Source organism: Pseudomyrmex gracilis, unplaced genomic scaffold (assembly GCF_002006095.1).
Source record: "Pseudomyrmex gracilis isolate BER0280 unplaced genomic scaffold, ASM200609v1 scaffold_73, whole genome shotgun sequence".
NCBI classification, from domain to species: Eukaryota; Metazoa; Arthropoda; class Insecta; order Hymenoptera; family Formicidae; genus Pseudomyrmex; species Pseudomyrmex gracilis.
Window position 1 is genome coordinate 50,564 of NW_018020657.1, and position 19,904 is coordinate 70,467.

The following is a 19,904-nucleotide window of genomic DNA, read 5'->3' on the forward strand; positions in this document are numbered from 1 at the left end:
AAAATAAATTTCTACACACATGTATTAGATTTTTAAAATTTCATAAAACATGTACAAAAAGTATTTTAAAAATCTAATATGAGAAGTAAATAATTTTTTCGATAAGTAAGAAGTTTTTTTGCAATTAAAAAATATTCAAGTACTTAACACATTACATAGCGTAATTTTGATATATTAGAAACAAACACTTTTTGTATTACATTGAAAAATGTTTATGTTATGACCACATATCACACAAAAACACCTAATTTACAATAACTTATTTTTGATATATAGTTGATAGTAAAAAAAAAAACACGACTGTTACAAATAAGTATTACTAGAATATCTTATTTAAACTTATTTTTGCATGTGTGTATGTGAATAAGTCTAACATATATTTTCATTATAATAAAATATACATAATTATTTGTTCAGAAATAAAAATAGAATTTAAACCTCTCACACAAATACATATGTCTCATTTAATATTACTTTGTATATGTATATATACGTTTGCATGATCATGTATAATAAAGTCCAACGATGTCTCAATACAATCAATACATATAATATAGAAATTGCTAAAAACAGAATTCAAGTAAAATAATATAATCGTAAAGAATATAATGCACAATGATAATAAATTAGGCAATAAGATTTTTCATTACATTTCAATAAGTATAAAAAATTGTAAATATATATGTATATATATAAATTTCTGCGCTTGAATTTTTCGAATCTGTGTTTTCTAAGTGTTAACGAGATATACCTATATATATATAGGTATATTTTCGGTATCTTTTATGAATTAAAGTATATATTTATACTTTGATATAATTAAATATATCACAGCCAAGGTTGCCAATTTGTGTACATACGACCTAAAATATTTAGATCTTTCGCTTGATCCAATAAACAATCCACCTGAAAACATTGATAATTGAAATTTTTAACTGCAAAAAGATAAATTTGATTTGGTTCGCGCTATGTAAATATTTTAAAAAAAGAATTTTGCTTTATGATCGCAAATAATTTAAAAGCAAAATTTTTTCTTACCTGTTCAGCAGGCGTTAAACAATCGTTTCTTTTATCTGCCCTTGTTTGCCTGAATTCGTCATTGCCAGTAACGATAGCTTCATATCTCGCTAAGTATCTGTTGTTGTGCGTTTCTTTTAACTGCTCCAACGTGATGAGCGATGGGTGAATTCCGTTCAATTTTTTGACAACTACTTCAATATTTTTCTTGGACGACCACGTCGAGTCTGCGAATTGATGATCGTTTTTTATTACTTGAATGAATTTTAGTGAAAAAAATATCTGCACATTTTACAATGTAGAAGAAAAATTAATATAGAAAGAAGAATAAGGGTGTATTTTATACAAAAACGAATTGTTCCCCAAGACTGATATTGACATCATAGAAAATAAATAAAAAAGACTATATTGTTCTTGCTTACCGGTATCGATATTTTCTCGTGTCATTTCGTCGTTTAATGATCGACCAGCGGGTTTGTGAATGAAGATGTCCATGCAGGCGAGAATCGGACCTCGATCGTTGCGCAAAGCTCGCATCGCGTGGGTCATGATCGTCGCCATAAGGTCACGCTCGGTGAAGGGCCGCAGCAACTCGAGTATCTGCGGCGTCAGACGAAACGGCACGAGTTCCGGTATCGGCGCGCGTATACCGCTGCCGAACGAGTGGCCGAAGTCAATGCCCAGGCATCGTCCGGTAGCGACGCGAACCAGAGTGTTCTGCAGATTGCGATCGCCTATGCCCGCTATCCAATGCGCCGCGCACATTGTCGCGTAGCTCGTAACGAAGTTGCGTCGCAACGTAACGAAACACTCTGGCGACGTGCCGATCGCGGCGAACGTGTCACGCAGAGCGGTTTGTTTCGTAATTCCAATGAAGTGTTTCATTTTCTCCGCAACTGTTTGTTGACCGTACTTGGATATCGCCTCCTTGTAACCGTCAATCTCAAGCGACATTGGAGGTGCGGCATCCGCTATCCAGGACTTGTAGTTCCTGCGAATAGCATTGTGATTTTCTGTATCTTTACTCTTCATGCTGAATTCCACAAACTCCTCCAGAGATCTCGTGCCCTCGATCCATTGTATGAGACCGAGTGATCTTGAAAGTGGTATTACCTGCGCGAATCGAATAGATTATACATATTATAACAACACACGCTAAAATGCGAAATTCTTTGAAGTTTGGTATGAAGCAAAAGATTGATTTACCTCGTACGTATCTATGTCCAAGTGTCTTTGGCTACAACTGGCATCGTTGCGCAGAGTTCTGCTCATGGTGGCGTACAGTTGCTGCAAACCGCGATCGATCGTTAGGTCCTCGCCGAATTTAATCAGGAACTTGTACTCCCTTCCGTTGTCGCCTATCATACTAATGCGAATTGGTTTGCGCAGCGACGGCATGATCGCTACGTCGGGTCCGAAACGGGCAATTTTCACATGGCAACACGGCATGGGTTCCTTGTTGCCGGAATATTGTCCGGGTATCTCCAGTATATTGCCGCCGGTATAATTGTGCAAGAACGGGCTGTAATTCTTTAACTGGCTGTTGTAAATTTTTGCGCCTCTTTTACTGATTTTTTCGAGACGTTTGTTCAGAGACTTATCCAACGATTGTTTGATTTCTTGCACTTGTCTTCGCAAGTCATCTGGATTGTCGCGATTAATGTTTTCTATTTTCCTTACGCAGTCCGCAAATTGTTGATAAACTTTACCCAGTCGAGGATTGTTTCTATTCGCTACTTGGCTACCGAAGATCGGATGAATTCTGTGAAGCAACAGTGAGTTGAAGGCCGCAACTTCTCCCCGTAAATGTTCTTTCACCGCCTCATCGAGATGATATTTTAGATACAATTCCGGTTGCGTCACACACCGTATTGCTTCCAAGAACTGTTCGTACTCCGTTGCTTTGCTGCCCAAAAGCGAGCGTAATTTCTGCTGACGTATATCGGGAGTTCGCTCGATGGCCAAGTAATTGTATATAACCGCGTCGGGATAAGTTTCGGCAAGTCTCTCGACAATCGGTGCAACCGCGTCCGCGATTGACGTATTCAGGTGAGAGAACAACAGGTCGCGCCAGCGCAGAAACAACCACGGCTGTAGCACAGCGCACTCTCGATCGAATATCTGTCGCGTTTGTTCGTACCGCAAATGCTCCGGTTTTAACAAACAAGGAAAGTAATGCGTAGCCTCGAGATAACCGTAACGCATGGACTTGAGAGTGGACGACATGAAGCAGCGGAAGATCTCGTCGCTCTCCACATCGGTAGTCGTCAATCTGTTGTAGCAATGTTTGGCCAGAGCGCAATAGTGCTCGCCAACATTGCTGGCACCGGTCGTTTCAGCGTCCTCGCAGCACATACGCAACATGTCCGAGCTGTAACGCAACAAATCTCGTCTGACGGTGTCCAAATCGACGTTCGTTGCTTCTGCGTTTCTTATCTTCCGCAGGATCACGGTGTTCTTCGTCAACTCGCTCGCGAACCTGTCGTTTTCTCTGCTGTAAGATTCGATTTTTGACGCCATCACACCGATGTGTTGCTTGAAGGCGGTACACAGCTCACCGTCCATATGCTGTCCGTTCGACAACAGTTCGTGCGAGCATTTCCAGGAATCGGTATAAGCGCTCATCTTGATTTCAGCGTCTGATTCGAGATCGGCGCGCAGACTCTTGGCTCGGGCCTCGAACCACGTCAAAGGAACTTCCATGTTCAGATAACGAACGCCTTTTATTTTTATCATGCAATTCAAATATTTCTCGGCTATGTATCGATGGTTCTGATTTAACGCGGCATCGCCAACGTCCAATCGAAGCTGAATACCGGCCCGACGCATTTGCTCCACGACTTCGTGTTTTCTTGCGCGACCATTATCATCATTATCGTCATCGATTATACGACAGTCGTCATCATCGTTATCGTCATCGATTACGTGACAGTCGTCATCGTCATCCATAAGTTCTTCGATCAACAACGAAGAGAACAATCGAAAGGCAACTAATTTGTTCCACTGTATGAGATTGTCTCGAATCGTGGGTGATTTTGTCGACCAGAAATTCAATAGATCAGCCAATCTGTCCACGCGATCGGTCTCGTCTGTACATCGAAGTACCTTTAGCGAAGCGTCGAGATCGCTTATAGCTTGCAACTTCTGTAAATTGCGTATTCCCAGTTCGGCGCAGAGAGGATTCAATCCGACCCATTGCTCCGCCGTTTTGTCCAGAAGATCGTTCAACAGATCGATCACTTTCTGTTCTTTGTACGACCTCAACAGGCTCATCAACAGATTCTCGCCTATCGTTGACTTGAGATACGCCATTTTGTCTCGATCGTTCATCCACGATTCGATAACTTTCATATCACTGTCCCTCGACGACCAGACTTCTCCCATCCCGTACATGTACGTGTACGCGTCGGAGACGTACGGAATCATCCAATCTTTCCACGAGTCGTTCCAGATATTGTTCAAATCTCTGTTTGTCCGGCTTTTCACGAGTCTGTCAATTGCCGACCAGTCGCACAAGTTGTTCACGGCTTCGAACAATCCTTGCACACAATGTTCCTTCATCGAAAAAATCTCTGTTTGTTCGCAACCCATTTCAAATGCGTGTTTCGCTTGAATCCAATTGCCGCTCGCTGCCGCAAGAGCCGCTTCCTGTGAAATAAAAATAATATTTAAAAAAAAATCTCAGAGAAAGGACAAATAGTTCCAAAAAAAAAAATGTAAATTTCAAACGTGACAGCCAGTTGGAACTAAAAAACACAGGTGTTGTTGTGCGAATATGTGATGAAAATATTATTTATTCAAAAATAATTAAAATAGACCTTCTCAGCCTTTGGGACTACTGTTCGAGGTAGTTAAAATTTCAAAACTTAAGTGCTACGGTGGAACGTTTCGATCATTTATTTGTTTTTGATCATCTTCAGCCACACTGAATGGAATACATAAAAGATTAGGAAGCGAAAAGCAAAATACATATTAAAAAAAAATACATATTATTTATTCATGTATATAAATGAAACATAATAACGTGACTGTCATGCACAGCTCTTGTTTGCGATACGACTTATTGTTAACATCTTACTTATCATCATTGTATTGTTCGAAGTTTGTTAAAACAACACATATTTAATTTGTAAAGACCTAAACGGAAGGTCGAAACGTTATTATGTTTCATTTATATACATGAATAAATAATATTTCCATCAAATATTCGCACAACAACACCAGTTCCAACTGCCTGTTACGTTTGAAATTTAAAAAAATCTCTCATTCTGTGAAAACAACGTTTTAATAACGTTCAAAATAACCTGTATATGTTGGCCGAACGATTGCCGTTCTCTGAAGATACTCGAAACGACGTCGACGTCGTTCAGCGATTTGTAAAGGAACGCCAATTGCGCCCACTTGTTGGTCTCTTCGTTGCGTACGTCGTCATCTTGTCTTCGCATTCGTTTTATCGGTGACACCGAATCGTCGTTCGACAGTAATAAACTTTGTTCCAGGAGAAGAGTGCCGAGAGTGTCCAACCCGTTTATTTTGGAGATCTTCATTACGTCTCGCGGATTGCAGTCGACAACTCTCAGCTTTAACAACGTTTCCAAGATAATGGCACTGAACGAGCTGCTTCTTTCGCTCGATTTTTGCAGGATTTTTTTCAGCTTTTCTACAATGGTTTGAGAAAAATCGTCGGATCCCTCCGTCTCTTCTACGTCCTCGATCAACGCGCACAACAGGGACACGGTCACATCTTTGCAAATCAATCGGTCCAACTTTATCAACTGTTGAAGCGGCACGATTAAACTCGAATGAGGTATCTGGATGTCGGGAAAATCTCCTATTCGATAATCTCTGAAAGAGAAGCAAACATTTCTCGTTACGAGATATAATTTAAAAAAATCAAGGATCAAGTAATGGTTACCTTGGCCTCACCTGTACAATCTCACGCTGCTTTGTTGTCTGACGTTTTCTTGCTTTATCATCTCCGCTCGTTGCTCGTTCTTCTGTATTTGTTTGCGACGATAATGCGCTACATCCAACGAGTTCGTTAGAAATCTGGCTGAAGCTTTTCCCTGCAACGTTGTCGGTCGCGGTTGTCTTATTCGATTGAATTCGGTATCGAGCGACGCGATATCGAATGTCGCGGTCGCGGGTTTGTCCTCGTCCATTAGAGTTTGCTCAAACCGCGAATCCTGCGTCGCGCGAAGTCTCAACGGGTAGCCAAAAGAGGCGCGCGAATAGACGGACGTAGCTGCGCTATTGCAGCTCTGGGAGAGATAACTGCTGAGAGATAACTGATTGATCTGGGAGGCGAGCGAGTCAACGAATATCGGCGCCACGCTGCTCAGGTTCTGCCTGCACCGGAAATTAGGTACTTTGTAATTTTCGAAAGGAGAGTTAGAGTGCAACGGCTGTTCGAACATCTTCTTGGTGTAATCTCTCGTTTGGGTGGTCAGCTGCAACATCAACAACCCCACAAACGACGCGAACACGTTGTCCGGCATCGTTGTCACTTGTGACGAGTACATATCCAGCAGCGTGATCAAGCGTTCCTTTGGACTGCATCTGGAAAGCTCCGTTTCCTCCGTCCAGAATTTCAATATCTTCTCCTGCAGATCGGGACACGAATCTATCAGACCAGCCAGCAGATTCTGCGTGCTGACAAACATCAGATCTTGCACAGTCGCGTCGTCATTAGCCGCTATGTCAACCGAATATTTCTTGTGAACGCTCACGAGCACGTCGTAGACCAATTTTCGATGTTCCGCGATATTGTCTCTGATATATCGAATCACCAGTTTTATATAAGAGAACAGAACCGTGGGCGAGACAATCGTCACCATGCGGTGAACAATGTGCAGCGCCATTTTTTCGCATATAGGATTTTCAAGAATTCTTTCCAGTCTTATGTTGTGCAGATAGTCTACTAAGTCTATCGCGTCGATCTTTGGCATCGCTAGAAAGAATATTTCCAGACAGTGAGATTTATTCACATCCTTGGCCATGGCGCTGATCGCGATGCAAACGTAATTCACAGCTAAGTCGGGACAAGCGCGACAGAGGTGAGCAATGCGTTTTATTTGCTTGATCATGTAATGAAGCGGTTTTTTGGATGCGCCAAGGATGTCAACGATTCTCTGTTGCAACTCACGTCCCTTGTTCTCCGTTCCGGTTTCGTTGCGCATGATGAACTTCAGACACAATCCCAGGCACTCGCAACTCAGCAGACACGTCATTTCGGAACGTTTGGACGTTTCCCACTTGTCCAGTTGGTCCAACAAAAATTCGACGACGTCATCCGTCGCGACGATCACTTCCGTCATGTCGTTTTGGAGAAAACTCAGTATGAGATTTACCGCGACATTCGGTGCTCTCATAATCTTATTCATCAGGACGCCGTTCGGCATTTGCAAACAACCACGCCACTTCTCGACCATATTCCTCACAAGGTTGATATTATACTTGCAGATGTATATGTCGTCAGACTTTCTGGACGATTCTTTGTTAACAACTTTTTCGACAACTACCTCGAAGAGCTTTTGAATTTCCGGTTTGTCGTTCTCGTCCGGTGTGACCGTGTCGCGCCAGTCCATTAGCATCTCTAGAATATCTGTAACAATGTAGTTCAAATTCTGCTGCTCCAAATAATTAGCGGTGATTTTGACAACAGACGTCAGCGCGAACCTAGCATGAGGTTTGAACACATCAGCCGCGTTCCAAACAATCTTCAGCAAGAATAATTGGATGTTCGGATGACTGGGTGCTAGACAACCGTTGAAAAAGAACTTCAACCACTCGGGCTCCTCGTTGTTCGATCCGAAGAGATTTTTGACACGTTGCAACAAAACGTAGATATACGGCATGCACTCGTGCTCGTTAAAATTGTCGCTTTCCAAGATAATGCTCGTTGCGCCATGCGACTGGGACGAATCGAAACTGTTGCTTGACGTCACAGAACGTTGCGAATTGGACGGCAGCAGGTCGCATCTGTTGAAATCGTAGGCGTTTATGTCTTCGCTCAGTGTGCACGTCGACAGATCATAGCTGTGAATATACGTGTACTCGCACGTTTCCACTCTCATAGCGGATTTGATGTGGACAGTAATCTTGCGATCCTTCGGCTTCTTCTCGAAGGTCTGGCCGAGTTGGTAAAACTTTTTACAGTCCACAAGATTTTCCCAGATAAAATCAGAACCTTGACTACAGAACGCTGCTTTGTAGAAACGCTCTTCCTCTTTCAGACATATTATCGCCAACGAACAGTTGTACGCGGCGCAATGCAGCTGACGCGCGAGCTCGTCGCAGTCGGGTCGCGTTATCCTCAAACCTCGTGTATTCCAGGTGTTGCGAAACACTTCGCAAGAAAATGTTTTATTGCCAGTCACGATCGAGCTGTTCATGTCGTCTATCTTGTTCTTGTCTATCCGAGAAAACATGATTGTCATCAGCTGAAAGTATCCGATCTTCGATACGATCACTCGTTTGACGCTGTTATCGTTGTCATTGTCCGTGCGTTGTTCAGCGATCTCGTGCAGCTCGCGGACGTTGCGCTCGAAGAAGCTCTCGATTGTGACCGTGTCGCAGAATTCAAACGACGGCAGAAGAAATCCGCGCAGAACGTCGAGTCTCTCCGCCTCGGTATTTCCATTCATAAACGCGCGATAAGTCTCTTCGAGCGATCGCAGGACATGCTCGCTCGACGACTCGCGATAGTATCTGTGTAGATACTCCTTCAGCTTCTCGTCGAACAGACGATCGCCGGCACCGGCGGCAAAATGTATTACGCATCTGAGCGTTGTCACCGACTTGGTCGCCAACAGCAGCACCAACAGCGTTTCGAAGCTGTTGATCATCGTCATGACATTTGTTGCGCTTGGTTCGGATATTAGATTTCGACTTCGACTCAACGTCTGCTGCAGAATACCCCACAGTTCGATCTTGTCGTTATCGCGATCGGTCGCGTCCGTCAAACAAACGAGGAAGTTCCGCAGAATCAGCATCTTGTATTCAAAACTGTCGTTGCGAGTCAATTGGTCCAGGATCCATTCGTAGAGCTCGCGAGATGCTTCCGTAATTTCCGTAGGTTTAGACACGAGACGCACCGTGGTTCCGTAGATGTTCAACAATCTCTCTCTGCGACTATCGACGTTGTCGACAACTTTCTTCAGACACGTGAACTGTCGCAGAATTATATTCACCGTCTCGTCTACGTGCGTCTGCAGTTCACGTCTGTGTCGTTTCAGAAACAACACCAAATCCTCGATCCATTTGAGCGATAAGTCCGGATTGTTGCGCGACACTTCCTCAAAGACAGACGCAATCGCGTCCCGATGGGTTAATATGTAATTGAAGATCACGCTTTTAAATTTGTTCAAAAAGTAATCGCCGTGCGCGATCTTCGCGGAATCAGAACTGCTGATTATCGGAACGTCGTTCGATATTTGTTTAACCAGCGTGTTGATCATCGACCGAACGTCAGCGGGTCTCGCTATTAACGAAAGTCTAAATTCCATCAGAATTTGCAGATACTCGTCCATCGACGCGGTCAGATCTCTGCAAGTAAATTCTCCGAGACGATTGCTCACTAGAAATTGGAAAATTTGCACGACTACGTCGTCGTTGTCTTCATTTTCACAAAACTCGCTCATTTCCAAATACGCGAGCATATCACATCGCTTTAGCAACATCAAACCGTTGACCTTCTGAGTCATTTCGATCTCAGAAGAGTTTTGCGCGATCTCGTGCAGGTCGCGAAATTTCGCTGCAAGCGATTCCTGAGAGGAACGCAAACAACGCGCGATGTTGTTCGGCAAATTGACGAGTCTTGCTTTCATGGAATTCAACAGAGCTTCTAGAACACACGGCAATCTGTCCGTCATCTCGATGTTCTTGACATCGAAACCGATCGTTCTGGGACACATCACGCACTGGACAATTAATTCGCACAACGATTCAGTCCACAATGATTCTGGTAGAATGTTGACCTAAAAAAAAACAGTCAGTTAATCATCAATTTGGTTGTCCAATAAAAAAAAATCAGTTCGCTTAGCTCAACTAAATAATAAGCAAATAAAATGCAACTCACGTCGACGTTTAGCAACACTTGTAAAAAATTGAACGTAGCCATCAGAGCTTTGCACTGTAGCTCCCGCAGTTTGAATTCTCCAAATAATTTTGTCACCGGTGTAACCGTCGAAGGTTCCCTGATCGTTTGAAGAAATTGTTGAGCGAAATCACCAATGCAAGAAAAGATAGTGTGATCCTCATTGGCGGGAAAAAGAATTTCTACTGGCAGCAACTGTTTCTCCATCAACCACACGTAGTAATCCAGAGCTTTCAACAACGACATCACATTGTCAGCCAAGGAGATATCTTTCGCACACGATGTCAAATCTTTCAGAATGATATCGCACAGTCGATCCCTCCCGTAAGTGCGAACGTAGGTCTGCGTCGTCTCCCGAGCTGTACTGCCGATGTACCGCGATATGTTGACGTATAATTCCATGCATTTCGCGCGACAACGTTCGTTGAGAACTCCACACCGCGAGAGCAACCAGTACAGAGCGTGAGTGAGGTCTGGTTTGTCGAACTCGGGCGGTTTTTCCCGATCGCGATCATCATCGTTCGTATCGTTCAGAAGATCCGCTTTGATTTCGATCACTTTCTCGATGTGAGCCAGCGCGTTTGTGATCGACAAGTCGTCGCATCCGTCCAAGCTTCGAACGAAACAGCAAAATATCTCGAGCCAATAATTCGATACAACGTCATCGTCTTCGCGCAAGATCCTGTAAAGATGATTGAAGGCCACGGCCGCGGCTATGCGTTTGTTCGCTAACGGATGCAGAGCGAGATTGTTGATCTTTTGAATAATCTTACGCAGTTGATTTGATTGAGTTTGCGCGGCCGACTCTTGTCTGAGGAATAAAAAAAAGAAAACCTAAATTTTTTTATGACGTGCTTTGTAATAGAAAAAAAGACAGATATTAGCAATGTGAAAAAGAATAAATTACAATACCTGATCGACCAGTCCGTGAATTCCGCCAGACACATGCCCGCAAACTCGCGCATCGCGGGGTTTAGATTGTCCGTTAACGAATCGAGCAGATGATCGATCACGGAATTCGTTAGTTTGGGTATGGAGCTAAGCCAGTGCATCAACTGCAACGCTAACGGACGATAGAGATTGCGCACAACCTCGTCGCCGTCGCAACCGAGTGCGAGTACGGTCGGACACAGATCATCGTAGACAGCTAGATAATTTTCGTCGTTCGAGTTTTGCTTGGTGGTGCCGGCGACGAGAGCTACCAACGAGTGCAACACCTCGCAGGCCGCAATCTTGGTGCGTCGGTCGCTGGATTCGCGCGCCAATCTCATCACAATCGGCAATATTCCGTCGAAGTAAATTTTTGGTCGTATTTCGTTTGGAAACGGCACGACGTACCGAATCAGATCTTTGTGATCCCAGGACGCGCCTGTACTGCGCGAAGCGCGATCGTACGCGAAGTCCGACAACAGATCGTGATCGAGCGATCCGAGAAATAACAGAACTTGTCGCTGAAAGTTTCGCAATGTTCTCTCGGTGTCGATCACGTCAACGCGCTTCGCGCGCTTTCTCGCCATTAGCGTCGTCAGATTCTGCGAAACGTCGACGGAACTCTCCGTGCTGCGCAGATACGGTTCCAGGTACGGAACGAGTTCGCGCACCAATTCGTTTGTTCGCTCCCGTTTCTCCATCGTCGTCGTAACATTTCCTCCTGTTGCGATCGTCCATGTCTTCAGAGCGACGAGAGCGGTGTACGCGAGTTCCAAGTTGCTCAGACCAATGGCGAACGCAATCTTGAACATCGGCAGCGTGCGCGGAAGCACGTTCTCGACGTACGTTAGAGGCGCGTTCAGAATCAAATGGAGACACGCGGCCAACAATTGTATGTTGGAAAACGCGGGGATCATGTCGAGAGTGTGTATCACGTAATTAGACAGAAGCTCTCGCGTTTGCCACGTCCTTTCGTTTCTTTTCTCTTCTTCTTCTTCTTCCTCTTCCGATACGCAAGCGGTGAAAATCTTCATGCCAACTCGAGCCAGGCTGTAGAAGCCGGATATCAGCGGATATTTATGCGAGAATCGCACGATTTCGTGAAGAAATTTGTGCACCATATTGATAAACAACGAAGGCTCGGATTTGTCGATTACATCAACGTAAAGGTCCACGAGATTTGTAAACACACGGAAATCCGTTTGATTCACGGCGCTGTGGGTGAGAGCCACGTCGGATAGAGCGGTATGCTCTTCCGTTTGCTTCACGCGTAGATCCAATCGATCGATATAATTGACGCACACATCCATCAGAGTGTTCGCGACAAGTTGAACAAGGTCCTGCCTGTGATCGAACTTTTCGGCGTCCAGCAATGTTGTCCACAATGGCAAATAATTTTTGTAACATATCGGCGTCTGTTCTAAATTGTTCAGTTCGCGTTGTAACTCCGCATCGACTGCCAATGTGTGAGAACAGCTCCACGCGATGCCATCAGAAACTGATCAAAAAGATAAAATTTAGTAAAAAACGATTATTTCTCTCTCTCTCTCAAAAAAAATCGAAAAGTTGTCATTATTTTCATACGATTGAGTAATTTGATTGGGTAATTCTGTTTAAAAATTATTGTATAAATAAAATATTGTTGTCTCAAGGTGTCGTCATATACAGCAAGCAAATTTACATCGAGAGTTTTATCAATTAAAATAAAAATAAATTGATATATTTACTTACTTATATCATTGAGATATCGCTGCAGCAGATTTTTATTGATACTTCCGAGTTTGCAAATAGTTTTAATCAATGATGAAACGACAATTCTATTATCTACCTCGGGAAATCTCTTGATTGTGCAGATACTAACTTTTACAAGAACGTTAATTTTTTCACTCGTAACGTCGGATATCTCACAAAGTATTGCAGACAGTTCTTCCTGATAATGACATATCTTCTCTATGTTTTCTACGCTACTTTGTTCGCTTAAAGAAAACAAAAAAAAAATTGATATTTAAAATTTCTAATGTAACACATTAATATTAGTTTTATACCATATATAATCACAAGAATATATAGTGAATATATATATATATGGTGTCATACTTGAAACAAAGAGGTAGCACATAGCTGGTTATCATCGAATACATTTCTCTGACGTTGCTCTCACCGAAATACATTCTGCATGGCGCAGCCATCTGACTGAATCCGTAAATAGTAAGTTGTAACGTAATTGAATCTAAATTAGTGTCCTTCAGTACCGTCTGAAACTCCTGCTGAAAATACTAAAATAAAAACGTAACTTTGTTATTCGTGCAGTTTTCTACATCTCAGCACGTAAAAAGCTGTTTCTTTTCACTTGACAATTTGAAAATTATTAACCGTTTGAGTCCCAAGCAGCGCGATCGCGCTGTTGAGATTTTATGTCGAGAAAACCCAGTACATTATCGAGCAAAGCGCGGTTGCGCTGTTTGGGATTCTTCGACAGTGTTTTATCAATACCCCCTGGGACTCAAACGATTAATTATTTTAAGAAACAATTGAAATTTTATAAATTGAAATTTATAAGTAGAAAATTACGTATTTTTAACGCGCTGCTTACCAATAATATACTTTTGTTCTGAGGAATATTTTGCTCCGTAAGAATCCGTCCGATAACTCGATAAAATGTTTTCAAAGCTCGCTGTCCAGTAATAGCGGAACTGAGTCTGTTCTCGCGCGATAAGCGCCTAAGAACGTCGTACCAGTGTTTGTAATCATTATATACTAATCTCTGAAAAAATTCTACATGACTACTTAGGAGCGTAATCCCCGACTCCTTTGCCATTTTGCCGTGTTCCTGATTATTTTGTCGACTGAGATGCTTTATCCACTCATATGACACAGAAAACAATCTCTCTCTCATCTTGTCCGGTGGTTGGAAATTATTATTGTTCAATATATCCAAAAGGACATCGAAATATTTATGAAACTCCATGGGTGGAACATCTTGAAGTTTATGCTAAAATCATATAAGATCCTATAAAAATTTATTAGTTTCCCAAAGGAATATCTCTAGGGAATTGTTTAACATTTAAATGGTTTTTTTTAAATAATTTGTATCGCTCTCATCTCTTTTTTTACCTCTTGAAAGGCATCGCAATACAATTGTTGAAAAATAGTTGTTTTACATTTTGATGGCAGATCTATATCGCTTTTGTGTTTAATTATTTTACCAAGTACAAAAAATATCCATCTTCTTTCTGTAACAGAAAATAACAAAAAAAATTCTTTTCACACAGATCAAAAGTAAAATATGTTTGTTAAGAGAGTTTTTACCTTTCAGGTCGTATATGTAAAAGTTACATGCAAAATGCTCGACTGTCTCAGTCAGCTCTAAATGCTCGTCATTCCCAAATAATTCAATTAATGTTGCAAAGGCTTTGCAAGCATTTTTGAAGATATATTGAGTAGTCTTTTTAGTCAGACCTGACATACAAACATCCTAAAATATACCGCAACGATGTATTTATTTATCGCTATTTATCAAAATAATATTTTTTATTTATTAAATAGTTTCTATATAGAAAATTTTATGTAATACATAATGCTATATGTAATTTTTATTTTCTGCAATACCTTAATCTTGTTGATATATCGCGGAAAGCAGGAAGTCTTGTGGAAATTCTTGATACAAAACTCAAGAAAGGCAAATCCATGTTTAAGCGCGTTATCAACATGTGGATTTTTACTCGAAGATCGATTTTCAAACTCATCGTTCAGAAAATACAACAAGCCGTCTTTTGGGTCAAATATAGTACTTACAATAGATTCTTAAAAAACACACAAAGTATAATTAATTATGCAATTAAAAGTGATAATGTACAGTGAAATGAAATTCTTATTCAAATGTAATATTCACCACAATGTTCGGTTGAAACAATTGTGAGAAGCTTCCAATTGTCCTCCAAGTGACTCGCCAAAGTAATATATTCTCTCCTGGATATAGCGCACTTAAATAATTCCAAAAATTCTTCGTGAGAATTCATTGTTTTGCTTTTCTGTGTTCGAGTTTGAAATGCATCGAACGTGGGTTAGGGTTGGGTTGGGTTAGTGTCATGCAGCTGTGTGTATTGTTAACACATATTCCTGTTGTCAAAATGATCAAACGTGATTTTTTTCAGACAATCGAGGAGCTCGAATCATTCTGAAAATATTAATATCACAGAAAAACCTTTCTGTTAACGTCACAACGAAGATAAGATTAACTTCAGCAGAAAGACATAAAACTCGCAGAAACTAGTTGCGTTCAGAAACATCAATGGGTGCGTTCGGACAACTCAACAGTTGCACAACGGTTGAGAGATAATGGGTGCGTTCAGACAACTCAACGGTTGAGAGATCGTCACTTATGATAGGACTATTCTTCAAGATCTGATGCGGTTCCAAAAGTACGATCCAATCAGAAGTGATTATCTCTCAACCGTTGTGCAACCGTTGAGTTGTCTGAACGCACCCAATCACTTCTGATTGGATCATACTTTTGGAACCGCTGCAGATTTTGAAGAATAGTCCTATCATAAGTGGGTGCGTTCAGACAACTCAACGGTTGAGAGATCATCGCTTATGATAGGACTATTCTTCAAGATCTGCAGCGGTTCCAAAAGTACGATCCAATCAGAAGTGATTATCTCTCAACCGTTGAGTGCAACTGTTGAGTTGTCTGAACGCACCTAATTATTGTTGTTTTCTGAACGCAACTGACATTGCAGAGCGAACGCGGCAACTGTTGGCGGCTCTGCTAATTGTCACCAGCTGTCACTATACTACAAACATGGCGGCAGTGGTGTCTGTTGTGTGATGTCTGTTTAAAGATCGGTAATCGAATTTAAAAAGTTTTGTTAAAACGAATCGCAATTACTGTCGGGGTAATAAAAACGTCAAGCGCCATGGGCAACGCTGACACTAAAATGAATTTTCGAAAGGCCGTTGTGCAGTTGACATCGAAAACTCAGGTAAGAGCAGCTACTTGTTTACTTGTCCAAGTCAAGTAACATACGATTAAAAGTGTGATAACGAAGAATGATTGATAAGTCGATGATAAGTAATATAATTTTTAATAAAACTTGACTTTTTGTCTTACAGCGCAGATTGCAAGATTAGATTAGTTTCTTTTATATATATGTGTGATATATTAACATTCTAATATATAATTTTGTATATTAAATTAATGTAATTCATACTATAGTTTAATGTATATAGATTGTAAAAATGCAAATAATTTGACTTGACTTGCTAGAAAAAAATTGTGTGTATATTTCTTAAAATAAATTCATAGTCATTTAGAATAAAATGTTTTATATACTCTCATAATATATATACACAGGTGATTGATACATCAGATGATATATTCTGGGATCAATTCTGGTCTGAGAATGTGACCAATGTGCAAGACATCTTTACTCTGATACCAGCTCCTGAGATTCGTGTACTGAGAGAGGAAGCGCCTTCCAATCTGGCAACATTATGTTACAAAGCGGTTGAAAAATTAGTCAAGGCTGTGGATAGTAGCTGCAGAACTCAGGGAGAGCATCAAACAGTTCTGAACTGCTGTCGTTTGCTCACACGCTTGTTACCTTATATATTTGAAGATCCTGACTGGAAAGGATTTTTTTGGTCTAGTTTACCTGGCAAAGATGATGAAGAAAGCTTACCACTGGCACATTCTCTGTTGAATGCACTTTCTGTAAGTAACCTTGTTTTTTATATATATACATTTTAAAAAGATTATTTAGTAATTTAAATACAGCGCATAATAATAAATTTTATCATTTACGTGACATAAAAATGTGTATATTTTTAAAACAATGTATATATTATATTTGTTTTTTAGGATTTGTTGTTCTGTCCTGATTTTACAGTAGCTGCAAACAGAAAGTCAGGTCCAGTGAGTTTTTATCTTTATTAGCTTGTTTATAAGAATAAAATAAGACAAAGGACAGAATGTGTTACATGTCATTTTTGTAGGACAAAGCTGATGAATTGCAGTCAATAGACAGTTGCGAATATATTTGGGAAGCAGGTGTAGGTTTTGCGTATTCGCCACCCAGGTATCCTATTCTGGATTCTAACCGGACGGAACTGCTGAAGCTTTTGTTAACATGCTTCAGCGAAACTATGTACAATCCGCCGACCGACTTGTCTGTTACACCGAACAGGTGGATTCAACATTTGACTAGTAGCGAAAACAGGCAAGTTATTTTTATTAGTTTTTATTTTGATTTAATTATCAATTGTTAATTTTTTTATTCCTAAAGAGAGGAGATCTTTGTCCTTGTGTGATATTTTCTGTATAATCTGTTTTTGTCAATAATTTGTGCTGATAACTTACAGTATATATATATATATATATATGTATTGTTTCCAGACACGCTTTGCCTATGTTTACATCGTTACTGAACACGGTATGCGCATATGATCCGGTCGGTTATGGAGTACCGTACAATCATTTGCTGTTCACCGATTCCTTAGAACCGCTAGTGGATGTCGCTCTGCAAATTTTGATTGTGACTTTGGATTACGATACCACAGGCGGAGTGCCATTGGAGGAGGGTGCAGCCGGAGATAATTTATTCATTAATTACTTAAGTCGAATTCATCGCGACGAAGGTGATTTTTGTTTCAGATACCAAAGGATAAAATTATCAAGAAGACTGGAATATATTATTCTTTTTTTTTGTTTTCTTTCAGACTTCCAGTTTGTCTTGAAGGGTATCACAAGGTTGTTGAACAATCCATTGATGCAGACATATCTACCAAATTCGACCAAGAAAGTGCACTTTCACCAAGAACTGTTAGTTTTTTTCTGGAAGATGTGCGATTACAACAAGAAATTCTTGTACTATGTGTTAAAGAGCTCAGACGTTCTCGAAGTTCTCGTTCCGATACTTTATCATTTGAACGATTCACGTGCTGATCAATGTAAATTTCTATTATTTCTATTATAATCTGTAATATCTTTTTGAAGCAAACTAGATATTTTTAAGATTTTTTTAAATTGAGGAATCAATTATTTTCGATTTTACAGCACGTGTTGGTTTGATGCACATCGGTGTGTTTATCTTGCTTCTTTTGAGCGGAGAACGGAATTTCGGAGTGAGATTGAACAAACCGTATACAGCTACAGTGCCTATGGATATCCCCGTTTTTACCGGTATATAACATAAAATACTAAATATATCGTTTCTGATGAACTTTAAGAAACAAATTTGTTTTTTTTTTTTTCTGTAGGAACGCATGCCGACCTTCTAGTCACTGTGTTTCACAAAATCATCACAACCGGTCATCAAAGATTGCAACCGCTATTCGACTGCCTGCTGACTATTTTAGTCAATGTCTCGCCGTATCTCAAAACGCTGTCTATGGTGGCCAGCACCAAACTGCTGCATTTGTTGGAAGCATTTAGCACACCGTGGTTCCTTTTCTCAGCGCCCACAAATCACCATTTGGTGTTCTTTTTGCTCGAAATTTTTAACAATATTATCCAAGTAAATTTATTATTATTCTTATCAGCTTCTTCACATTTTAACGCATTTGCTTATTGTCAACGACAATTTATTTACATTGCTTTTGCAGTACCAGTTTGACGGGAACAGCAACTTAGTCTACACTATAATACGCAAGCGACAGGTGTTTCATGCTCTGGCAAATTTGCCAAGCGATTGTAATACGATCGCGAAGTCGCTAAGTAAGAGACAGCGTCGTCACGTACCCGCCAGCATGTCTAACGAAAATGTCAGTGAAGCCGCGATGGAAGGCTCGCATCCTGCGTTACCCGCCGAACCTGGCACCTTGAAGGCGTCGTTATTGGAGACTCCTGGTAAGTTTGTTTCATGGAATAAAAGTTGTAAAAGAGTTGCAAATTTGTTTGCAATTTATTTCATCCACTTTTACCAATAGGTATCGAAAACATGACGGAAAAGGAATCGGCGCACCCGCTGAGTCCATCGGCGAGCGTCGATATCGGCAAATCGATCAATAATCGATCGGAGAGCAAAACGGACATTGCGGAAGAATCGCCAAACACACCGAAAAATTCTGTGGTACCTGTAAGAGCAATAAAACATTTGTTTTTATAAACTAAAATATGAAATCCGGCTGATAATAATAATTGAATTTGTTTGGTGAAACAGAAAGGTGGCATTCGCGTGTCCGAGCAAGCGAATTCTCACGTCAATAATGTAAATCAGTGGGTACCGTCCAGCGAGTGGGTATACCAGTGGAAAAGCAAACTCCCGTTACAGACTATCATGCGATTGCTTCAGGTCCTCGTGCCGCAGGTCGAGAAGATCTGTATTGACAAGTAAGCACGTCCCGATTCATTCTCCGATTAAGGAAACAAAATAGCAACGAAAAGACTAAATGCTTTTGCTTTTTCCGTTATTTCCCGTCATATTCTCTCTTATCATTTTATTATCAGGGGACTGACGGATGAGAGCGAGATCTTAAAGTTCCTCCAGCACGGCACCTTGGTCGGTTTGCTTCCAGTGCCGCATCCTATTCTCATCAGGCGATATCAAGCTAACGCTGGCACCACCGCATGGTTCCGCACGTACATGTGGGGTGTCATATATCTAAGAAACGTTGAACCACCGATATGGTACGACACGGACGTCAAGCTGTTCGAGATCCAAAGAGTTTAGATAATCGAGCCGAGGTTTTTCGTTATTGTTTGTGCTCGAAATATTATTTTTATTGACAGAATACACAAGAAAGGTAAGTCTCGTTGAATTTCTGAGAGAATTATATATCGTTCCTCTGAATATTGATTATAAGATTGACGGATTCATTTTGATTGACGAATGCAACTCCTTTTTTTTTTTTTTTTTTT

The 19,904-nt window shown here is 41.0% G+C and overlaps 2 protein-coding genes across 2 annotated transcripts; one reads left to right on the top strand and one right to left on the bottom strand.

Moving 5' to 3' along the window:
• Positions 1-90: 90 nt before the first annotated feature.
• Positions 91-15,246, bottom strand: LOC109854737 (DNA-dependent protein kinase catalytic subunit-like). Its single transcript, XM_020428150.1, has 15 exons — positions 14,937-15,246; positions 14,654-14,847; positions 14,354-14,519; positions 14,159-14,277; positions 13,638-14,036; positions 13,142-13,320; positions 12,776-13,020; positions 11,027-12,542; positions 10,097-10,925; positions 5,944-9,995; positions 5,322-5,862; positions 2,224-4,665; positions 1,440-2,130; positions 1,039-1,244; positions 91-906 (listed from the first exon to the last, which is right to left on the bottom strand). Exons 1-15 carry the CDS (start codon positions 15,061-15,063, stop codon positions 829-831), a joined length of 11,784 nt encoding a protein of 3,927 aa, XP_020283739.1. The 5' UTR covers positions 15,064-15,246; the 3' UTR covers positions 91-828.
• Positions 15,247-15,793: 547 nt separating this feature from the next.
• On the top strand, positions 15,794-19,856 carry LOC109854742 (protein HID1). The gene is made up of 12 exons (XM_020428156.1): positions 15,794-16,029; positions 16,401-16,760; positions 16,908-16,961; positions 17,042-17,265; positions 17,442-17,683; positions 17,765-17,995; positions 18,102-18,227; positions 18,305-18,561; positions 18,650-18,893; positions 18,974-19,122; positions 19,207-19,376; positions 19,494-19,856. The coding sequence occupies exons 1-12, from the start codon at positions 15,964-15,966 to the stop codon at positions 19,714-19,716; spliced, it is 2,346 nt and encodes a 781-aa protein (XP_020283745.1). The 5' UTR covers positions 15,794-15,963; the 3' UTR covers positions 19,717-19,856.
• The last annotated feature ends 48 nt before the right edge of the window (positions 19,857-19,904 follow it).

What these genes read in the sequence shown, in the direction of transcription:
- LOC109854742 (XM_020428156.1), top strand. Translation starts at nt 15,964, where the DNA reads ATGGGCAACGCTGACACTAAAATGAATTTTCGAAAGGCCGTTGTGCAG. An exon ending in CTCTGTTGAATGCACTTTCT is followed by an intron (nt 16,761 to 16,907) that starts GTAAGTAACCTT and finishes TTTGTTTTTTAG; the next exon opens with GATTTGTTGTTCTGTCCTGA. An exon ending in TTTTTAACAATATTATCCAA is followed by an intron (nt 18,562 to 18,649) that starts GTAAATTTATTA and finishes TTGCTTTTGCAG; the next exon opens with TACCAGTTTGACGGGAACAG.
- LOC109854737 (XM_020428150.1), bottom strand. Translation starts at nt 15,063, where the DNA reads ATGAATTCTCACGAAGAATTTTTGGAATTATTTAAGTGCGCTATATCC. An exon ending in GTGCTACCTCTTTGTTTCAA is followed by an intron (nt 13,021 to 13,141) that starts GTATGACACCAT and finishes GTTTTCTTTAAG; the next exon opens with CGAACAAAGTAGCGTAGAAA. An exon ending in GCGATATCTCAATGATATAA is followed by an intron (nt 12,543 to 12,775) that starts GTAAGTAAATAT and finishes CTTTTTGATCAG; the next exon opens with TTTCTGATGGCATCGCGTGG.